Source organism: Ornithorhynchus anatinus, chromosome 12 (genome assembly GCF_004115215.2).
Source record: "Ornithorhynchus anatinus isolate Pmale09 chromosome 12, mOrnAna1.pri.v4, whole genome shotgun sequence".
Classification (NCBI taxonomy): domain Eukaryota; kingdom Metazoa; phylum Chordata; class Mammalia; order Monotremata; family Ornithorhynchidae; genus Ornithorhynchus; species Ornithorhynchus anatinus.
Genome location: NC_041739.1, coordinates 827,387 through 849,665, shown reverse-complemented (window position 1 = coordinate 849,665; position 22,279 = coordinate 827,387). Strand labels below are relative to the sequence as shown.

Here is a 22,279-nt window from a genome sequence, read left to right as displayed (position 1 = left end):
TAAAGCTAAATAATTTTATTAATAATTTATTGTCAGTAAGAAAGTCTGGCTAATGGTATATTTCAGTAAAAACCTTTACAAGTCCATTGCATCACAATATACAGACACTTTAAAACCGGTGTCAGAGTGACCCGTTCTCACCAGGTGTGGGCGTTGGGGCCACCCAGAACCCTCTCAGAGGGGGGGGTATTCTGGGGATCTGCCCTGGTGGGGGGCAGGGGGGGCCTCACCCCTCCCCCTTACACCTTCTGGCCATGCCTGAGGGCGTTGAAATGTTTGGAATGAAATGGCTCACACAGGGAGGGGGACAGAAAGAGACAAGACAGCGCAGGGGGCCCTGGATGTTGGGGTCGGGGTAGGGGCTGGAGCAGAGCACTAACAGCGAGAGATTGGGTGGCAAACAGAATTCACAGAAAATCTACAAAACCTATAGAGGGATAGGGCCAAACTTGGATAGGACATTTGCACTGAAGGCAGGAGCAGATGCAGGGGTGGAAAAATCAATATAAATACAGGACCACGTGAACATGGCCAAGGGGGAAGGGCTGACGACGGTCCGTCCCGCCGACGCTGCCAGGCAGGGATGCCGCCCATAAGTGCCCCGGTTATGCCAATCCCAGCAGGGCGATGGGAGAGGCCCCAAAGCTGGGGTGCACTGAGAGAGGGAGTGGGGGGGGGTCCTTAGGGTCTTTCTGGTCCGGTCAGAGTCCAGGCACTTTCTGTTTGGGCGCGGCGGGTCAGACTTGGGTGTGCTGCTGGGCATCGAGAGGCGGGATGACGGCGTCATCGAAAGGGCAGCCCTCATCGTCGTCTCCGCTTTCATAGTCGCTCAGCGCGGCCTCAGACTCCAGCTCACAGCAGGCGGACAGGTCAGAGCTCGAGGGCGCGAACCCTGCGGCCAAGGCCGTGGCCGCCGCCCCTGTGCCTCTAGGGAGCCCCGCGGGGAAGGGCCCGAGGGCGCCCCGACCCACCCCACCGCCGGCCTGCCGCCCTTCGGACGGGTTCCCGGGGTAGAAGCTGGGCAGGTATTGGCTCGGGTCGAACCTCTGCCCGCCTCTGGGGGGTGGGAGGGTCTCGAACTGGTCGCCGAACTCAGGGGGCAGAGGAGGGAGGTCATCCGGGACAGGAAAGTCATCTGGGGGTGGCGGGAAGTCGCTCTCGATGTCATAGCCACTGGGGTAGTAGTCGGCCTCCAGGGCGCTGGGGTCGGCCAAGAGCGGCATGGGCTCCAGGGCCTCGTGGTGTGGGAACTCCTGGATGTCCGGCAAGACCACGGCGGGCATCCAGTCCGACGTGTCCCAGTGGTAGCCTGTTGGAGAGAGGCCCGCCACAGGTCAGACACTGCCCTAGGCTTTGGGCCCATCGCCTGTTCCCTGCCCCCCACAGCTGGCCCTCGGGACATTTCCTGCATGCCCATCCCCAGCCCTTCATGCAGCCTTCAGGCCAACCAGAGATTGCCATGCAAGGCCCCTGGTTCCCGGGTACCTCCCGGCACAGACATCAGATCAATCACAGACTACCATGCATGAGGACCTCAGTCCCCAAGGCCCCACACACAGACACTGGGTCAACTACGGACCACAGTGCATGGGGCCTCCAATATTCCCAGGTCTCCTAACCCCTGGTGCTCCGACACAGACATCAGACCAATCACAGACTGCCATGCATAAGGCCTCCAGTGCCCCCGGTCCCCCTGTGCAGACACTGGACCAATGACAAACTGCCATGCAGGAGGCCTCTGATGTCCCCAGCTCCTGTCCCCCAGGACAGTGCCAGGGCATGTGAGCGAGGCGCTGGCTCTGTGAGATGGCCTGGCGGACCCTGTTCACTGTTCCAGCCATAAGTTCCCGGAGACCGGGTTCCATTGCTGCTTTCCCCATCCAGGCCCGCCTGCTTGGCATCTCCACCACGATTCTCTGGGAGAGGCCCAGCCGCGGCAGCCTGTCTGAGAGCTTCCAGAACCGCCGTGAGTCCGGTCTGGTGGCCCCGGCCCCGGCATGTCAGCCATCGGACCGCACGCCCCATTCCGCTTCCCGTCTGCCTCGTGCCCACTGGGCAAAGTGGCTCCCGTAATCGAGCAAAGATCACATCGCCTCAATGGAAAGCTCTGCCCGGGTCCGCCAGCTGGATGGCAGGATCCTCCATCTTCCCGCCTTTGCCGTCACTCCCACTCTCCCCTGGCTTGGCTATTGCCAGGCCCTCAGGCCGGCCAGTGGGGCTGGAGGGGGCTGCCTGTTGGGGTTCTGGCCCAAGGTTTACAAAGAGTAAACATCTGAATAAACAAGAGTAAAAAACAGTGAGGCCCCAGCATGCAGACTTCACCTCTGGGAATGCTGAGCTCAGGAGCAGCGAAAGGCTCTTGGGGAGGCACAGTGGAGAGAGAAGAAAACATTTTCAGTAAGAACCAGGCACAAAAAGCCACCGAGCTATCGGAGCAACAGGGAATAGGGCAGCAGAACTCAGGGGAGTTGAGGGGGTTAGAGGGAGGAAGACGGGACCAGTGAGGGCCAGTGTGGGGCAGAGAGGAGAAATGGACAGCAGTTCTAGAGTTCCATCCGGGAGCTTAGAGCTCATTATCAGAACCAACTTGCCTCTGTCGAGATGGGTGAAAGTCAAGCCCCAAACAAGGAACTTTGCCTTTCCGTGCTAACATCAGGCCTTAGGGCTAGGCAGGCCCCAGCATCCAAAGGAGTTTGACACCAGGGCCTCATCCAGAAACTCCATACCAGAGGTTTTGAAGTACTCAGTTATAATAATAATAACAGTATCTGTTAAGCACTTACTATGTATCAAGCACTAAACTAAGAGCTGGGGTGGATACAAGCAAATTGGGTTGGACACAGTCCCTGTACCACATCGGGCTCACAGTCTTAATGGCCATTTTACAGATGAGGTAACTGGGACACAGAGAAGTTAAGGGACTTACCCAAGGTCACACAGGAATCAAGTGTTAGAGCTGGTATTAGATATTAGAAACCAGCTCCTTCTGACAATCTCCTTCAGCCCAGCTGGGAAGCAGCGCAGCCTAGTTGATAAAGCACGGGCCTGGGAGCCAGAGGACCTGAGTTCTAATCCCAGCTCTGCCACATGCCTACTGTGTGACCTTGGGAAACAACCTCTCTGTGCCTCAGTTTCCTCAACTGCAAAATTCATTCATTCATTCATTCAATAGTATTTATTGAGCGCTTACTATGTGCAGAGCACTGTACTAAGCGCTTGGGATGAACAAGTCGGCAACAGATAGAGACAGTCCCTGCCGTTTGACGGGCTTACAGTCTAATCGGGGGAGACGGACAGACAAGAACAATGGCACTAAACAGCGTCAAGGGGAAGAACATCTCGTAAAAAACCGATGGCAACTAAATAGAATCAAGGCGATGTACAATTCATTAACAAAATAAATAGGGTAACGAAAATATATACAGTTGAGCGGACGAGTACAGTGCTGTGGGGATGGGAAGGGAGAGGTGGAGGAGCAGAGGGAAAAGGGGAAAATGAGGCTTTAGCTGCGGAGAGGTAAAGGGGGGATGGCAGAGGGAGTAGAGGGGGAAGAGGAGCTCAGTCTGGGAACGCCTCTTGGAGGAGGTGATTTTTAAGTAAGGTTTTGAAGAGGGAAAGAGAATCAGTTTGGCGGAGGTGAGGAGGGAGGGCGTTCCAGGACCGCGGGAGGACGTGACTTGCAAAATGGGGATTCAATACCTGTTCTCCCTCCTACTTAGACTGTGAGACCCATGTGGGATAGGGACTGGGTCCAGCCTGATTACCTTGTATCTACCACAGCACTTGATACATAGTAAGTGCTTTAAGAAATACTGTAACAAAAAAAAGTCCAGCACACTAACTTTGCTCCTCTAACACCAACCTATCATTTTACCTTGAGCTCGTCTATCTCGCTGCCAACCCCTTGCCCACAACCTCCTTTGGGCCTGGAACTCCCTTTCCCTTCTTATCTGACAGACCACCACTCTCCCTACCTAAAAGTCACACATCTCCAAAAGTCTTTAATGTTGGTATTTGTTAAGCGCTTACTATGTGCAGAGCACCGTTCTAAGCGCCGGGGTAGATACAGGGTAATCAGGTTGTCCCACGTGGGGCTCACAGTCTTAATCCCCATTTTACGGATGAGGGAACTGAGGCCCAGAGAAGTTAAGTGACTTGCCCACAGTCACACAGCTGACAAGTGGCCGAGCCGGGATTCGAACCCATGAACTCTGACTCCCAAGCCCGTGCACTTTCCATTGAGCCATGCTGCTTCTCATGCTTTCCCTGACTATGCTCTCATTTCCCCTCACCATTCACCCTCCCTTCTGCATCACCTACGCCCTTGGGTCTGTTCCCATTATGCGCTTTGATACTAGTAATAACAATAATATAGTATTTTGTTAAGTGCTTATTATGTGACAAGCACTGTTCTAAGTGCTGGAGTAGATACAGGTAATCAGGCTGTCCCATGTGGGGCTCACAGTCTTAATCTCCATTTTACAGATGGGGTAACTGAGGCACAGAGAAGTTAAGTGAGTTGCCCAAAGTCACACAGCTGACAAGTGGTGGAGCCAGGATTAGAACCCACAACCTCTGACTCCCAAGCCCTTGCTCTTTCCACTAAGCCACGCTGCTTCTCGTCTACCCCCACCACTTCGGCATTTATGTAAATGTTCATCTGTTATTGATTTTAGTGTCTGTTTCACCCTCTAGACTGTAAGCTCCTTGAAGGCAGAGATCATGTCTACCAACTCTTGTTGTACTGTACTCTCCCAAGCGCTTAGTACAGTGCTCTGAACACAATAAGTGCTCAATAAATACCACTGACTGGGGTCAGAAGACCACCAGCCTTTCCACCCAGCTCCGTGCTGAGCCGGCAAAGGTGCACCCTCAGCATCCTCTCCTCCTGGGTAGTCCTGTCTGACAGCCGGCCCAGACACTGAGGAAAGTGACCGGCATGGAGGCCTCCCAGCCCCCCACCCTGGTGAACCCCTACCCTCTGGAAAAGCTGCTTCAGCTGCTCCTGTTCCAGAGCTGTGGACACCCCAGGGGCCTCTTCCTGGACCCCTCTCCAACCCACAGCCCCTAGGGTCATCGACGGGTCTAACGGGGGCCATTAGTGAACTCCAAATGGCTCCCATGAACAGTCATGTCCAGCAGAGAGGGTTGTCAGATAACGGGGGAAAAGTCCATCTTCCGAGTCTACGGACCGCACAACCCCTGGTAGAAAATTCCTCCGTCAAAACCCAAGCTTGGAAGCTCCAAGGGCAGGAAACGTGTCTTTGGCTTCTGTCGGGTGGTCGAAAGTACTCAGGACAATGTTCTACTCTGCAGACAGCTGGTGCGCAGGACAGTGCTCTGTAAGGTGGGACCCAGCCCTACATAGAGAAGGCATCCAGTCCAGTGCTCTGCATGTGGAAGGTGCCCAATACAACCTAGAGTACAGTGCCCTGGGGGAAGACCAGCAGTACCTTCTATGGGGTCAGAGTAAAGTGCACAGAGAATGGGGGCAGGGAGGATGGGGGCAAAGCCTGATATTCAAAGCCCTCTGGCCTCACTGATCTATCTCCCTGTGTCTCCTGAGCTCTACAGCCTGATGGGGTGGAAGGGTGTTTGGGAAATGGGACCTGAGGTTTGGAGGGAACCTGCTGAGGAGCTTCTGGCCACGTCCCGGGGGGTCTGGAAAAGAGTCCAACTCTGGGTCACTGGGGGAGGGGGGCCACGGCGACCCAGGTGCCACTGGAGACAGAGATGCAGCATGGCCTAATGGAAAGAGCATGGGCCTGGGAGGCAGAGGACCTGGGTTCTAATCCCAGCTCTGCCACTTGCCAGCTGCGTGACCTTGGGTAAGTCACTTCACTTCTCTGTGACTGTTTGCTCATCTGTAAAATGGGGGTTCGGTATCTGTTCTCCCTGTTACTTAACCTGTGAGCCCTGTGTGGGACAGGGACTGTGTCCAACATGGTGATCTTGTATCAACCCCAGTGCTCAGGACAGTGCTTGGTACATAGTAAGCGCTTAGAGATACAGTTATTACCGTACTGGAGCTGAGGCCCCACCACTGCGGGATGTGGGTGAGGGAACGAGTGAGCATCGTCACATAGAACACAGCACCCCTGACCCCTGGCCTTTCCCGCGACCATCCAGTCAGAAAGCCCATCTCTTCCCCTGGACCACTGCCCACCCCATCAAACGGCCTATCCCTGGCTGCGCAGCTTTTCCCAGTAGTTCCCCGGGGATCAGACCCCAAAGCTGTTGGGACGGGGCCAACGAAGACACTTGTTCTCCTTCCCAGAGTCAGCCCAGGCTCGGGCTGCCCCAGGTCTTGCAGAGTCCAAGAGATTTAGGGTGCTCAGGGGAGCCCAGGAAAGCTCAGGGGAGCGCTGAGGGGGGAACTCGGGGAGGGGCTGTCATACCGTTGTCATCACACGACTCTGACTGGAAGGAGCTGAGGGACTGGACTTCGGACAGGCTGCCCCTCGCGCTGTACGGCTGGGATCCCTTCTCCTCCAGGGCCTTCTTGGGCAGGCACGGCTCCAGCTCCACCTCCTTGGCTGTAAGGACGGGGACCAACAGAGCTGAACCGAAGCAGCCCCCAACCCCAGGAACCGCTAGAGCCCACCCAGAGCCTCGCCTCACTTGCTTGGCACCCCACCACCCCACCCAGGTAGTCGTGGACCCCAGAAATCCACAGGAATTGTCTACAACAGAATCCGTGTTATCTATACTGTAACGGACAGGACAGTGCTCTGTAAGGTAGGGACCCAATACATTGCCCTACGTAGAGAAGGCGCCCAGTTCAGTCCAGTCCAACACCCCAACCAGGTATCCATGGACCCCAGAAATCCAAGGGAATTGTCTAGAACAGAATCTGAATCTGGGGAAGCCACGTGGCTTCGTGGAGTAGAGCATGAGGCCAGAAGTCGGGAGACCTGGGTTCTAGTCCCAGCTCTGCTGAGTGATCTTGGGCAAGTCACTTAGGCTCTCCGAGCCTCCGTTTTCTCCTCTGTAAAATGGGGAGATTACCCGCTCACCCACCCTCTGAGATGGTGAGCCCCATCTGGGTCAGGGAGGGTGTTTTAGCTGATTATCCTCTATCTCTCCCAGGGCTCAGCATAGTGCATAGCACAGAGTCAGGGTGTGGGAAATGCCACAGTAACTACTGTGATCCAGATGTGATTTGCCTAGAGAAACAGCACAGGCTGGGATCCAGAAAACCTGGGTTCGACTCCTGGCTTTGCCACTTGGATGCTGTGCACTATCTGTTCTTCCTCCTACTTGGATTATGAGTACCATGTAGAGCAGGGACTGTCTCTGACCTGACAAACTTATATCTAGCCCAGCACTTAGAACGGTGTTTGATCCACAATAAGCACGTAATATTAAAAAAAAAAAAGCAGCACGGTTTGGTGGAAAGAGCACAGCCCAGGAGTAGGAGGACCTGGGTTCTAATCCTGCCTCTGCTGCTTGCCTACTGGGTGACCTTAGACAAGTCAGTTAACTTCTCTATGCCTCAGGTTCCTCATCTGCAAAATGGGAATTTCAGACCTGTTCTCTTTCTCCTCTAGTGCTGAACACTGACTGCTTCTGGCTTGATTAACTTGAATCTACCCCAGTGCTTGGCCCATAGTAAGTGCCTAACTAACTAACACTATTACTACTAGTACAGAACATTATAATAATAAAGACAATTATAATAAAAACAATAATAATACTAATACTGAATGGCTCATGGCCCCGAACAGGCCCATGTTGCCACAACCCGGCCTCTGCCCCAACTCTCTGCCTGGACTGGTCCCTGCAAGGAAAGTCTGGGAATAATAATAATCACGATATTTGTTAAGCACTTATTATGTGCCAAGCACTGTTCTAAGTACTGGGGTGGATACAAGGTAATCAGGTTATCACACATGGGGCTCACAGACTTGAAGCAGTGTGGCTTAGTGGAAAGAGCAAAGGCTTTGGAGTCAGAGGACATGGGTTCTAATCCCGGCTCCACCACAAGTCTGCTGTGTGACCTTGTGCAAGTCACTTAACTTCTCTGTGCCTCAGTTACCTTATCCATAAAATGGGGATTAAGACTGTGAGCCCCCCGTGGGGCAACCTGAAGACCTTCTATCTACGCCGGCACTTAGAACAGTGCTTGGCACATAGTAAGTGCTTAACAAGTGCCATCAGTAGCATTATTATTCTTGTCATTATTATCATTAATCCCCATTTTACAGATGAGGAAACTGAGGCACAGAGAAGTGAAGCAACTTGCCCAAGGTCTCACAGCAGACAAGTATATCTGATCTTGGTCTGCATCCCAGACCAACCCCCTCCCTTAAGTCCCTACATCTAGTACTCAGCCTGGGTCCCTGCCTGCTGTTGTCCCCAACTGGCCCCCGGCTTCCATAGGCACCTCTCCAGCCTCCCCCATCCTCCTGTGCAGAAGCAACCCTTCTCCTCCTCCCCTGCCGCCCACCCCCATCCTCACCATCGTAGTCAAAGTCCCAGCTGGGCTTCCGGATGGAGTCGCTGTCGGATGGGGAGCTGGAGGGGGGAGGCGGGGGCAGGTTGGGGGCCACGCTGCAGACCGCTACGGCCTTGCGGGGTCCATGGCCGGCATCCGGGCTGAAGGTGCTGAACTCAGGATGTTCGGGGATGGCCGAGCCCTCGAAGGAGTGGCGGTCCAGGTTGTTGCGGGAGTCGCTGGGGACACTCGGAGTGTAGGAGGCGGGACGCACCGGCACCTGAGGGGGTACCTCTGGGTAGCCGCCCTTGGCTGGCGGGCCAGCCAGGAAGGGCCGGTGCAGGAAGGGGGCGGTCACGGCCGGGCGCTTGTCCTCCGGGTTGGGTGGGAGCTGGCGGCGCCGGCGGCCCAGGCCCCGGCGGCAGGCGACGAAGGCGGCGGCCAGGAGTGCCACGCCAGCCAGGAAGACGACGATGCCCACGCCCTCAGCGAGGCCGATGTTCCAGGGTGTGGACACGTACAGGTTGGGTACAGCATCTTCGCAGTGCTGTCCCCGGAATGCCCGACTGCAGTTGCACCGGTAGGAGCCGGGTGTATTCTCACATAGTGCGCCGTTGTGGCACGGGTTGCCCATACATTCGTCCACGTCGCTCTGGCACCTGCCGGGAACAGTGGGAACTCAACAGGGACACAGCACAACCGGGCACTTCCCGCAGGCAGGACGCCAGGCTGGGCGCCTGCTGTGTGGTGGACACTGGACTGGGTGTTGGGAACATACAATAAAAGGAGAGACGAAGCTCTTGCCCTCAAGGAGCTTCTAGTTGAGGGGGACTTCACTCTTGTCACAACCATGGCCACATGAGAGATCTGGGCAGCTGGTACAGGTCGGATTCCCCCAATGCCCGCATGTAGTCAGTGCTCAACAAGTCCCCGCCCCACCCAGACACAGGCCACAGATATTGCTCCACCCTCAGGAACCCCAGGGAAGACTGGGACAGCAAGTTTCCTGGCGGCTGCGGGGCAGGGGGTGGGCATCGGGGAACCTCTGGGAGGGGGTGCAGGGTCCGACCTCTAGTCCCACTGAGACGCATGGGAACTCACCTGTCTCCCCTGAAACCGTGAAGGCAGTGGCACACAGCCCCGTCCAGACTGTCGAAGCAGGTGCCACCATTTTGGCACGGGTCAAACTTACAGTACGGGCTCAGCTGGCACCTGGACACGCAGATGAAAACATATCTCTGACCACACCCATTTGCTCCAGCCCCCACCCCAGAAAAAGGGGAAGATAGAGGACAGCAGAGGGAACCTCAACCAGCAGGGAGCTGTTTCAGACCAGCCACTCATTGGGTAGAAGCAGGGTGTTCCACCCTCCCAGCTCAGAAGTCTGGGACAGGAGTGAGGAGCACAGCCCCTGAGTCAGGGACAGGGGCATCCCATCCACACTGTCACCACGGGTCAGGGTCAGGGACGCATCCGACAAGACACACACACATACCCACACACATACACACACCTGTGCCCGCTGTAACGTCCCCGGCACTGGCAGGAGAAGTCGCCGCTGTTGACCACGCAGGTGCCTCCATACAGGCAAGGGTTGGAGGCACAAGGGTCAGTACTCACTTCACAGAAGGGGCCCAGATATAGGGCTGGACATTTGCAGTAAATTCCTGGTGTGAAACAGAGAACAGTCTGTCTGGAACAGAGAACCCAGACTTCCAGCCCCGCCTGAGTGTCGGCCTGACCGTGTGGAGTAAGGGGTCACAGTGGAGAGGGAGGGGCAGGCCCACGGGGACAGGGAGCGATGAGGAGGGAGGGGACATGCTGGTGACTGGTGAGCAGGGGACATAGAGAATATGAGGGCCAAGGGGTATAGTGGAGATAGGGACATGCGGAGGCATGTGGGGTAATGGGAAGGGAAGGGGGCATAGTGGGGAGGATGATGGGGAGGGAAGGGGCACGGCAGGGGGAAGACTTTGGAGCAAAGGTACACTCATCTTACCTCCACTAGGTGAGGGAAAACAGGTGCCACCGTTCTGACAGGGGCTGACAGAGCAGTCGCCCGGGGCGGTCAACGAACAGCCCGGAGAGACGCCCACGGCTGCCTCAATGTGGGCGGAGCTGCGGGGCGGGACGCCGGGCGGAGGCAGTTCCTGCCCGTTGAGCACGACAGAGTCCAGGCAGCCACGGAAGCCGCCACCCGGCTGTGGGGTACGGCCGGGCCTCAGCCCAGAGGAGTGGATGTGGCCCCCAAGGTAGACGTGGTGGTCCAGGTTCAGCGTCTTCAGGTTGCCCGGGGCTGTGCCCGATGCCGAGTGCACCCGGTCCAGGACCAGCCGGGCGTGGTTCCCGGCCACGTCCAGTGACACCGCGTGCCACTGTCCGTCGTCCAGCTGGGCGCTCTGCACAGATACGATGCCGGGGCCGCTCCCGCAGTCAAACCGGTATTGCAGCCGGCCGTGGTGGACCTATGCGGGACATGCCATGCTCACTGCCATGCCATCCCACTCTAACCTTGGCCACCTGGCGCACCACTGACCATGCGCTGGGTGTGAGGACTGTACGATCGTTAAGGGCAGTGAATGTGCGTGTTGTGTTGTAATAGTGTACTCTCCCAAGCACTTAGTACAGTGCTCTGCACAAAGTAAGCACTCAATAAATACGACTGATTGATTGACTGATTGACTGATTGTGAACTCAGCCCTACTGCTGACAAGACCAGCGGTCAGTTTCCCATAGTGGCTTGGGGACACCTGCAAGAACTGTGTGCTAGTCACCACCTTCACGGCTAGGGTCTGTAAAATGGGGATTAAGACTGTGAACCCCACGTGGGACAACCTGATTCCCCTATGTCTACCCCAGCGCTTAGAACAGTGCTCGGCACATAGTAAGCGCTTAACAAATACCAACATTATTAGGGATGGACCAACCAACAGCCCTAACGCTCCCTTCTCCATCCTTGACTCTCCCGCAGTGCCCCAGTGTGGACAGTCTAGTATCCTTGACTTCCTCCCAGTGACCCAGCACAGATGATCTAACACCTCTGATTCTATCCCAGTGACCCAACAAGTGTGTCCGACAACACTGACTCTCCTCCAGTGACCCAGCAGAGACCATCCAACACCCCGACTCTCCCGTCTCCAACCCTGTCTCTCCCCCAGTGACCCAGCAAGGATCGTCCATAGCCTTCGACTCTCCCCAACTGACCCAGCATCCCTGACAAAAGAATACCCACAGGGGAGGCCGCTGCGCCCATCCCACCTGCCGCCCGGCCCTGAGGAGCTAGCAGGTACCTCGAGGATGCTGTAGTCGGTGCCCTGTGCGTACATGATCACGCCATTGGCTGCCAGTGTACGCAGCCTCAGGGTGAGCTTCAGTTCCAGAGGGTTCTCACGCTCGGCCAGGCGGTACCTCACGTAGCCATTACCAGAGAAGGTCACCGAGGACCCACCTGGGGATTGTCGGGCCAGAGAAGACAGAAGATACAGTGAGCCAGGAAGTGGGCGGGGTGTGGGGAACCCCCTCCCTAAAGAGAATCCCAAGGGAGAACCTTACCTGGGCACGGCCCCTCCGTCACCGGGCACACACAGGTGTACGCATCTTCATCCTCCACGTCGGGAACACAGTCAGTCCCCGCGGGGCACGGGTTGTTCTCGCAGCCGCGGCTCAGCACGGGGCACTTGCCATCTGCAAAGCAAGGACCGGGCGGGGAGGGGGTGTCAGGCCTTGGCCCAGCTGGCCCAGTGGGTGGTCACAGAGTGAGGTCCAGTGGGTCATTTCCTCCGGAATTTTGGGTGCTTTGTTTGCCCGGAGCAGTTTCCCATCAGGGATCACAAGCCGGTCTCACCGGGCTCCGGGCATGTCGGGAGAGCTGGGGAGACCAGCCCCTTTATTCAGTTCAGGGTACGGAGGCCCGGGGAGTCTGAATCACTCATCCAAGGGCAGATGGGGACACTGAGGCTCGGAGAGGGTGACTCAGCTAAGGACACACAGCAGACGAGGACACAGAGGCCCAGAGAGGCTATGGCACTCGTCTGATGATACTCAGCAGATGAGGACATGGAGGCCCAGAGAGGCTAAGGATCTTGTCCAAGGACACACGGTAGACTGAGGCCCCGAGAAGATGGGTGACTTAAGCAAGAGCACACAGCTAATGAGGACTAGGAGACCCAGAGAGTAAGAGAAGCAGCATGGCCTCTTGGATAACTATGGGTCTGGGAGTCAGAGGACCTGGGTTCTAATAGCAGCTCTGCCACTTGTCTGCTGTGTGACTTGGGGCAAGTTACTTAACTTCTCTGCGCCTCAGTTATCTCATCTGTAAAATGGAGAGCAAGACTGTGAGACCCATGAGGGATCTGGACTGTGTCCAACATGATTAGTTTGTATCTACCCCAGTGCTTAATACAGTGTCTTACACAGAGTCGGCGTTTAACAAAGACCATTAAAAGAAAAAGAAAAAAAGGGACTCTCCCCAAGTTGTGCAGTGGGTTCTGGGTGGAGCCGAGCCTAATGTTCCTCTCTCTGGCCCAACATCTCTTCCCCTGCTGCCTTCCCCTCACCCCGCTCCCCTTCCCCTCGGTCCCCCCGACCCCAAGCCCCTTCCTCTTGGGCCCCCGGGTAGCTCTCACCTGAACAGAGGCACTGGGCTGTGCGGTGGTGGCGGGGGGTGACGAAGCTGAGCCTGGCTGTGCTGTGTGTGGACACGACCTGCTGGTCCAGGGTCACCCGCTCCCGGCAGAGCTGGCCCGGGCAGCGCAGCCCCATGCACAGGCGGCGGTAGGCCCCCAGGACCCGCACCCCGGTCAGCTCCTCCAGCTCTGCCGCTGACGCATTGATGGCGCGCAGGACGGCCCCCGCGGCCAGCGGCGCTCCCCCAGGCCCCTCCACCAGGAGCAGGGCATCCAGTGCCGGCGGGGCCGGGGGTTCGGATGGCTGCAGGCCGAGTAGGTGGATGTGGCCTCTCCGTACCCCCAGGATCGTGGCCAGAGCGCGCCGGACGTCGCGCCAGTAGTCACCGACGAACTCCTCGGGCCCGAGCCCGGGGAACAGCACCGCCACGCTGTGGTCCAGCAGCACCCGGCCCAGCCGCCGCACCCGCACCGTGACCTCGGCCAAGGCGGAGAAGCGCCCGTCCGTCACTGTGACGTTCAGGATGTAGTGCCCTGGCTCCAGCCCCCGCCGGGCCACCAGCTTCCCGCCGGCCGCAGTCACGGAGAACAGGCGGTCAGCCCCGGGATCTAGGCTGTAGGTCAGCGTGTCGTAAACATCCTGGTCCGTGGCGTGGACTTTACCGATGACGCCGCCAGCGTAGCCCCCGGAGGCTGCATCCCCCGTGGCTGCATCTGCCGCGGCCACCACCACCAGGATCTCCAACGGCAGGATGGCAGGCGGGTGCACGCTCTCCTCAATCACGCGGATGTCCACGAGCGTCGTCGAAGATAGAGGCGGCTTCCCACTGTCGGTCACCTGGAAGGGACGAGCAAGAGCAACAGATGGTACCCTTGAGGCTCCCCGGGGAATGGGCGTCTTCGTGCCCCGGGTCCCAATCAGGGTGATTTTTCTCTGAGCCAGGCGCACTAGCCATAAGTATTAATTAATTAATTAATTCATTCATTCATTCATATTTATGGAGCTCTTACTATGCGCACAGCACTGTACTAAGCACTTGGAATGTACAAATCAGTAACAGATAGAACAGTCCCTGGCCTTTGACGGCTTACAGTCTAATCGGGGGAGACGGACAGACAAGAACAATGGCAATAAATAGGATCGACAGGATGAACATCTCATTAAAACAATAGCAAATAAATAGAATCAAGGCGATGTACATCTCATTAACAAAATAAATAGGGTAATGAAAATATATACAGTTGAGCGGACGAGTACAGTGCTGAGGGGATGGGAAAGGAGAGGGGGAGGAGCAGAGGGAAATGGGGGGAAAAGAGGGCTTAGCTGAGGAGAGGTGAAAGGGGGGTAGAGGGAGCAGAGGGAAACGGGGAGCTCAGTCTGGGAAGGCCTCTTGGAGGAGGTGAGCTTTAAGTAGGGTTTTGAAGAGGGGAAGAGAGTTAGTTTGGTGGAGGTGAGGAGGGAGGGCATTCCAGAACCGCGGGAGGACATGGCCCAGGGGTCAACGGCGGGATAGGCGAGAACAAGGGACCCTTAGGAGGTGGGCGGCAGAGGAGCGGAGCGTGCGGGGTGGGCAGTGGAAAGAGATAAGGGAGGAGAGGTAGGAGGGGGCAAGGTGATGGAGGGCCTTGAAGCCTAAGTAAGTAAGGAGAGTGAGGCCAGGGGCTGGGGCTCCTGTCTCTCTTCTCCCCTGTACCCCCATCCACCCCTTTGCATGCTATCCCCAGGGCTGAGAGGGGCAGAGTCTCTTGGCTTTACCCCCGGCACTCCCTATCTGGACTGGGCGCCTGTTGGGTGTATAGCACTGGACTGGGCATCTCGTGGTGGCAGGGAACTGGACTGACTGCTTGGGAGAGCACAATGTAAGTAGGTTAGCCAGTCCCCACCCCTGCCATGGTCCCTGCCCTCACTACAGTTCCTGGCTCCGCCACAGCCCCTGCTCCAGCTATGGCCCTGCCAGTCTAGTTGGGGGAGGAAGGGAGGCCCAGTCCGTTCATATACAGTGGAAGCAGGACTGTTAATGGCATGGGGATGACCCTTGTGCTCCCTCTGCCCCCCACAGTGCCCAGGCTGCCAGCTGCCCAGGTGCCAGGCCACTGGGCTTTGGGAGGGGAGAAGGATAAGTGGGGCCAATGCAAAGCCCATATACCTTGACCCGCAGGCGGTAGCGATCGCGCACTCTGCGGTCGAGAGGGGCGGCGGTGGTCAGCAGTCCATCGGCATCCAGTCGGAACACACCTTCCTCGTTCCCGCTCTCGATGGTGAAGACAAAGGGTGGGCCATTGTGGGAAGAGTCCCGGTCGCGTGCCTCCAGCTGCAGAACGCTGAAGCCCACTGGCTTGTTTTCCTACAATCAAGCCCAACATTGCCCTGGCTTCAGACTCTTCTGGCGGGTTCCTGCGGCCCGGCTGAGCAGAGGCAAAGCTGACCACCCGCTGGGACTGGGGTCTCCTGAGCCACCCCAAGGGAGGGAAGTCTGGCCCCCTGCTATGGAGTGCTAGGCTAGCAGTGCCCAGCCCTGGAAAAGTGGGCCCTGGGTGCCAGCGGGGGAGTTGTGGGGCTAGGGGGTTGGGCTCATGGGAGGGACTGGGGGCGGGTGGAGGGAGTGTGCAGGGGGTGGGCCAGTGCCGGGGGCTAAGAGGGGCCGGGTCATCATCCTGTACCTGGAGGATGATGCTGTGATTGGCGGGGGAGAAGAGCGGGGGGTTGTCGTTGACATCCGACACGTCGATGTTGGCAGTGGTTGTGGTGACCCTCGGGGGGTGGCCGTTGTCTGAGGCTCGGATGGTCAGTGTGTAGCCTGAGACCTTTGGAAGAAAAGGTAGTCGGCCAGCTGGCACAAGTCACCCGGTCTTGTCTGGGAGAACAACCGTGACCCACGTGAGCCCTGATACTGGCCAGGAGAAAAAGGCTCGCTCTCCGGGCTAAACAAGAGCAGGGCCCCAGCCATCGGCTCCCAGCCCACAGCACGCCACCTCAGCCCTCAGCCCCCAACCCTCAGTTCCCGCCCACCCCGCCAGCCTCCTCCAGAGACTTTGCTGACCGTTTCTCGGTCCAGGGGTCCGGTCAGGATCACGTGGCCCTTCGCTGGGTCGATGATGAACGGGGTCCCGCGGCCACCACCGTTGCCGTCGACGATGGAGTAATGAATGAGGCTGTTGGATGGTCCATCTGCATCGTCAGCTGCCACCTGGATTGGACAATGCTGTGTCAGTACCCAAGAGGGGTAGGGAGGCCAAGGGGTGCACCGCCTGTTGGCAGCCCCACACATACATGGAGCAGAGCTCACCTGTTCCGGGACTGACCAGGAACAAGCAAGGAGCAGTACACATGTTCTGAGATTGACCAAAACTCTATCCCACTGTCAAGCCAATCCCTTCCTTGGGAATCTACGGTCTTCTAATAATCACCTCCTACTGCTACTCCCCATCCCCCACCACCACACAAAAAATACACAAGCATAACCTCTCCCAATTGCTTAGTAAGTGCTTCAGTAAATATGATCGAATGAATGAATAAAAGCACATGTGCATACGTGTCCCTGGAGCAGCACACACAGGGAGTATGGTAGGCCTCTGGCAGCTGGAGCCGCCAGGCTGCTGGTGGGGAGATCCTTCTTCCAGAACCCCACCCCCAACTGGCAGTGTGCGTACTGTGAGGATAGACTGGTCCGGTGCCGCATCCTCACTGACGACGGCCGTGTAGGAGTCCTGGCTGAATACAGGGGCGTGGTCGTTGATGTCGGTCACGTTGATGTTGACCGTGGCCACGTCGCTCAGAGGAGGGCTCCCGCCATCGGTGGCTTCCACGGTCAGGCAGTAGTCGCGGGCCTGTTCATAGTCTAGGCTGGCACTGACGAACACGGCTCCTGCCCGACCAAACAGAGACCAGCCAGTCAGAGGGTGTGACACCCGCAGCTCTCGGAGTCTGGGGGCAGGTTGACCGGAGGCAGACAGGAACACCTCTCTGTGTGCCAGGCTGCCTCACCTGCCGTGCCAGAGCTGCCCTTCCCGCACAATCTCGCCCTCCAGGGGCCAGTTGCCCCGAGGGTTCCTGGCCTGCCCAAGACTCTGCCCACCTGCTGCCCCCTGGACCGACTGAGGTACCAATTTCATATGGGATCACTCTGTGCTGACAGGGTCCCTGGCCCAGCTTGCTACAAAGTCAAAAATGCAACAGGGGTCTGAAAGAATGTTACAAAACCTCTGCCTTATTCCTCTCACTGAGCAGAGCCATGGGTCCGGGAGAATTTAAAGCCCTGACCACCCGGGCCCAGTGGTTCCCCTGTTTACCACCCCTGTCTACTGCAGGGACCTTGGAAATCAGGTCTTGGGCCACGCCGGGACTCTTCAACCCCCTTTGAATCTGCTGGGACTTTCTGTCCCTCACCAAAGTGTCTGGGCCGACACCAGAGGCTCATTCTGCCACCCGCCTGCTGTTATCATACCGGAGGCCCAAGGCCTGGCACCATCACCCCGGGGAGACGGCTACATCTATTGGCCATTGTTCTAAGGAGCAAAAGCCCCGCCGCCTTGTGGTCCAGATCGAGTACACTGGGCTCCACCTGGATTCTCTCTTCTCCCACCAGCACCTTTACTCCAGCCAACTCCCTCCACTCTCAGCCCCACCCTGGGAGGCAGGAGGGGCAAGTATGACCCTCCCATTTTAGAGATGGGGAGACCGAGGCCCCCAGAGAGGCAAAGCGACTCACCCAAGTTCTGCCAGCACCGGCCAGTGGCAGAACCGTGATGCAAACCTGGACCCCTTGCCCGCCCAGCCTATGCTGCTTCCACAGGCCCCGCACTTTATTTCTCCCCACGGCTCCAGATGCAGACGGACGTACCCGTGGCCGCGTCCACGCCGAACCTGCCATGCTCATTTCCGCCAACGATCGCATACGTGATCTCTGCGTTGGCCTCAACATCACGGCTGGCCGCGTACACGCGTAGGACCTCGGTCCCGACAGGCACGTCCTCGGCCACGGCGCCGCCGTACTCCCGGTACTCGAACTCCGGAGGGTTGTCGTTGATGTCCAGCACGGACACCACCAGCGTGGCCGTGGCGCTCAGCTGCCCGGCGGGGCCCCGGTCCACGGCCCGCACGGTGAGCGTGTGGACCGCCTGCACCTCTCGGTCCAGGGACCGCTCCAGCCACACAATGCCCGAGTCCGCATCCACGGAGAAGTGGCTGTCAGCAGGGGGTACCAGCGTGTAGCGGATCTTCCCGTTCAGCCCTGGGAGGGGAGAGCATCAGAGGGGAGGTCAGCGGCCGGCTGGGAGCTGCCTGCAGTGAACCTGGAGGACTCTCCATGGGGCCCCTCCCAGCGTGAACCAGGGGGCTGCCAGCTGCCTGCTCTGATCTCAAAAACAGTCTGAGACACAAGGGACGGTGGGAAACAAAGCCTCTTCGTCACAGGGGGAGCTGCTGTGCCGGAGCCCACTGGCGAACCCCAGACCAACAGTGCTGCTGCCCCCTGACTCGGTCCCACCTCTCTGGGTCAGGAATTGGTTCTCCCAGAGGAAAAGGACAGCTCTAAGCAAGTGAGTCACACCCATCTCGACTCTCAGCTTACTTGGCTCTCCACTTCCACCCTGCCCCTTTCGGGGCTGCCAACTCTGCCCTGCTCCCCCGCCCACTGATCAGGACAGAGTAGGATGGCAACTCCTCCAGTCTGGATACCAGTTGCTGCTGAATCTCCCATCTCTCAGAGCGACTCCAGATGCTGCCGGGTCAGCGATGGCTCCTTCCCAATGTCCCCAGATCTCCCACCGTGCCACTGGGCAACATCTGCTTTACTTGGCAGCACCTAGGACCTCAGGGCAGCACCCACCGGGCCCGATTCCCTACCTCCACTGTGGCACGTCCCAGTGGCTCGTGGCAGCAGCAGGATGGGATGCTGCTTGCCAGACCCCCAAGGTGGGTCAGCATCAGGGGTGGATCATAGTACCTGTGTCGGCATCTGTGGCCTGGATCCTGGTCAGCGGAGTCCGGGGCTCAGTGTTCTCGAAAACGGTGGCGGTGAAGGGGTCGGCCGTGAAAACCGGGGCATTGTCGTTAACGTCGTCAAGCCAGAGCTGGACGCTGGCGCAGCAGGATCGTCCCCCGCCATCTGTGGCCGTGACCAGGAGGTTATAGGTTGCTTGCTGCTCACGATCCAGAGGGCCGAAGGTCTTCAGTTCGCCTGTCAGAAAATGGCCCACGGTGACGAGGCAGGTCCCGGGGCTTTCACGGGAAATTCCCACCCCACCTCGATGGTCGCCCTGTTCCTCCCCAATACTGGTCATCTCAGAGTGGCCGGCAGTCAATCTATGGAATCTGTGGGCTGCCTTTTGTGTGCAGAGCACTGGACTCAGCGTGGGTGTGTGTGTGTGTGCGTGTGCTTGCATAGGGTGTGCAAAGGATGCCTCTTGTGTGCAGTGTTGCAATGGATGCCCGCTGAGTGGGCAGCACTGTGTTGGGCACCTGGTGTATGCAGAGTGCTGTCCTGGGTAATCAACACCTGCCTATCATCATCAGTGGTATTTACTGAGTGCTTGCTGTGTACAGAGCACTGTACTATGGGCTTGGAAGAGTACGATACAAGAGAGTTAGTAATAATAATAATAATTATGGTACTTGTTAAGTCCTTACTATATGCCAGGTGCTGGGAAGGATACAAGCAAATCGGGTTGGACACTGTCCCTGTCCCACAAGGTACTCACAGTCTCGATCCCCATTTTACAGATGTAGCAACTGATGCACAGAGAAGTGAAGAGACTAGCCCAAGGTCACACAGCAGACAAGTGGCAAATTCGGGAATAGAACCCAAGACCTTCTGACTTCCAGACTTCTGTTCTATCCACTGCACTATGCTGATTCTCTAGTAGATAGTAGTAATAGAGACATTCCCTGCCCACTTTATAGGGGGAGACAGTATAAATAAATGATTTTATAGATATGTACATGAGTGCCGTGGGGCTGAGGGTGAGGCAAATATCAAATGCCCAAGGGTCAAAGATCCAAATGCATAGACAACACAGAAGGGAGGTCCGGGTTCACCCCGGCTCTGGCTCCCGGCTGCTCAGCCTTGGATCTCAAGAGCCAGCCAGCTGCATCTGCTTTCTCAACCTCCCCAAACACCACTATCTCTTAGCTTCAAACTAATTATCCCCCACCGTTTGGCTGAGTGGAGAAACATCATGGACTAGATGGTTTAGTGACATTCACATTGTGGGGGAGGAAGAGTCAGTTAGGGTGTGGAGAACCAAATTCAACAACATTCAGGATTTTAATGAGGACTGAAAGGCTGCGGCTTCGTGGGAGCTCAGTGCCAAGCCAGGAGCTGCTCAGGGGAGAGAGTAGCTCACCGACTCCAAGGAAAATCAGTGCTGCGCTCTTCCGGTGGGCAGGGCAACTGGGTCGGGTAACAACTGGCATCTCCCCTCAAGCCCCGCAACTCCTGCTGCCTAAACGCACCCGCCTCCAATAGTAGTGGAGCAGCTTCAATATATAGAATCTTAAGGATTCAAGGACAATAATAGTCATCATTGTAGTGTTTGTTAAGGGATGATTATTATTCCGAGGACTGGGTGGACACATAATCAGGTTGGACCCGGTCCCGTTCCACCCGGGGCTCCCGGTCCAGTGACACGCACTTCAAACCCATTTTCTGGGTTAACGCAACCTGTGGGCTGGGGGTGAAGGGAGGGAGGGATCCTCACCTGTCTCCGGATGGAGGTTGAAGTTTTCTGCCCCGGGGCCGGACAACGTGTAAGTGATTTCCGCGTTAGTGCGGATGTCTGCATCTGTTGCAGACACCTGAGTGATGAGTCTCCCGGGAAGAGAATCCTCTGGAATAGTTTCTGTATACAGCGTCTAAGGGATTGGGAAAGCACACGGGAATGTGAGGGAGTGGGGCATGGAAGGATTGGACAGGGTCTGTTTTTGGCCCATCTGGGGCCCCTGAAATGGCCAGATAGACAGACGTGCCTAAAGTCAGAGAGGTCTAATTGAAGTCAGAAAGATCTTCTTCTAATTAAAGTCACAGAGATCATCTTCTAATTAATTGCATTGCATTTCCTAGATAAGTGAGGTAATTGACTGCCCACGGCTGCCCAAAGCCCCCGGAGCCGTGCTAGGCCCCGCGAGGCACAAGTTACAGGTCGGCGGAACAACTCTGTAATCGTGCAAACCCAAGCCAAGTTATCACAGATGATGCAGGTTCTATTTGGCTTTAAAGATTGAAAAAATGAAAAAGGAAAAAACCAATTGCTTTAGATAAGAGAGTCAACCCGGAGGGTTTGACTGTGACCCCACGATTATTCCCAAGTTGGAAAGGGAAAATGCTGAAATAGACTTTGGTCCTGAGCAGTCAGAACTGGATTTCTGTTTATTGTCTGGCCACACCTAGGAACACACACACACTCACACCCATATGGCCCATAAAGATACACATGCACACATTCACACAGATACAGGCTTGTACATACGCGCGCTCACACACACACACACACACACCCCTTCTCCCCATCCCCCCCCAACATAAAGGCAGACCCACAAACACCCTCCCACATGACACAAAGGCAGGACCTGGGTTTCAGTTGGGAAATCGGCAGCGAAGGTCCAAGTCAAAGCCCATACACAGGGACCAACGTCGTTTAAAATAAGGAAATGGAGTTCGACGACCTGAGGAGCTCCAGACCGGCCCTGAATCTTGGGGGGTCAACAAGGGGGGGGGACCCTGATTCTGGGGTCCCGAAGTGTGGCTGGCGGTCACTCCCACATCGCAGACATGTGCCCGGCCATTGGGAGCTCACCTTGTCGCAGACAGGGCTGTTGTCATTGGCGTCGAGGACCTTGACCTCGACCACGGCCCCGGCCGTGAAGGTGCCGTCGGTGGCAGTAACATTCAGCAGGTAGCTGTCCTTCTCCTCTCGGTCCAGGGCCCTCTGGACGAAAACCCTCCACTCGTCCTGAGCCTGCTCCACTGCAAACTGCCCTTGAGGGTCCCCACCTGCACACAGCCAGTGGGGAGGGAGGTATTATCAGGATGCGCTGAGAGACGGCCTCCCAGTGGGAACCCCCCACCCCAGGGCCCTCCTGCCTCTGCTGCCTCCCCTGGCCGGTCCCCGCCCACTTCCCCCACAGGTCTCCCACTTTTCCTGCCCAGGGATTATGGCCCTTGGCTCTACAGGGCTCTCCTGCATGCTTAGCACAGTGCTAGGTGCCTAGCAGGAGCTC

The 22,279-nt window shown here is 57.1% G+C and overlaps 1 protein-coding gene across 1 annotated transcript in view; it reads right to left on the bottom strand.

The window, feature by feature from the left end:
- FAT1 (FAT atypical cadherin 1) overlaps window positions 1–22,279 on the bottom strand; it is a 59,413-nt gene continuing 37,134 nt past the window's right edge. Inside the window, 17 exon segments of the mRNA XM_029077016.2 lie at window positions 1–1,309; window positions 6,399–6,536; window positions 8,462–9,096; window positions 9,539–9,649; window positions 9,951–10,104; window positions 10,437–10,902; window positions 11,728–11,885; window positions 11,990–12,121; window positions 13,063–13,900; window positions 15,210–15,407; window positions 15,724–15,867; window positions 16,104–16,250; window positions 16,714–16,928; window positions 17,904–18,293; window positions 19,008–19,241; window positions 20,761–20,914; window positions 21,856–22,052. Coding sequence (XP_028932849.1) covers window positions 738–1,309; window positions 6,399–6,536; window positions 8,462–9,096; window positions 9,539–9,649; window positions 9,951–10,104; window positions 10,437–10,902; window positions 11,728–11,885; window positions 11,990–12,121; window positions 13,063–13,900; window positions 15,210–15,407; window positions 15,724–15,867; window positions 16,104–16,250; window positions 16,714–16,928; window positions 17,904–18,293; window positions 19,008–19,241; window positions 20,761–20,914; window positions 21,856–22,052 — 4,883 coding nt within the window. The 3' untranslated portion in view covers window positions 1–737.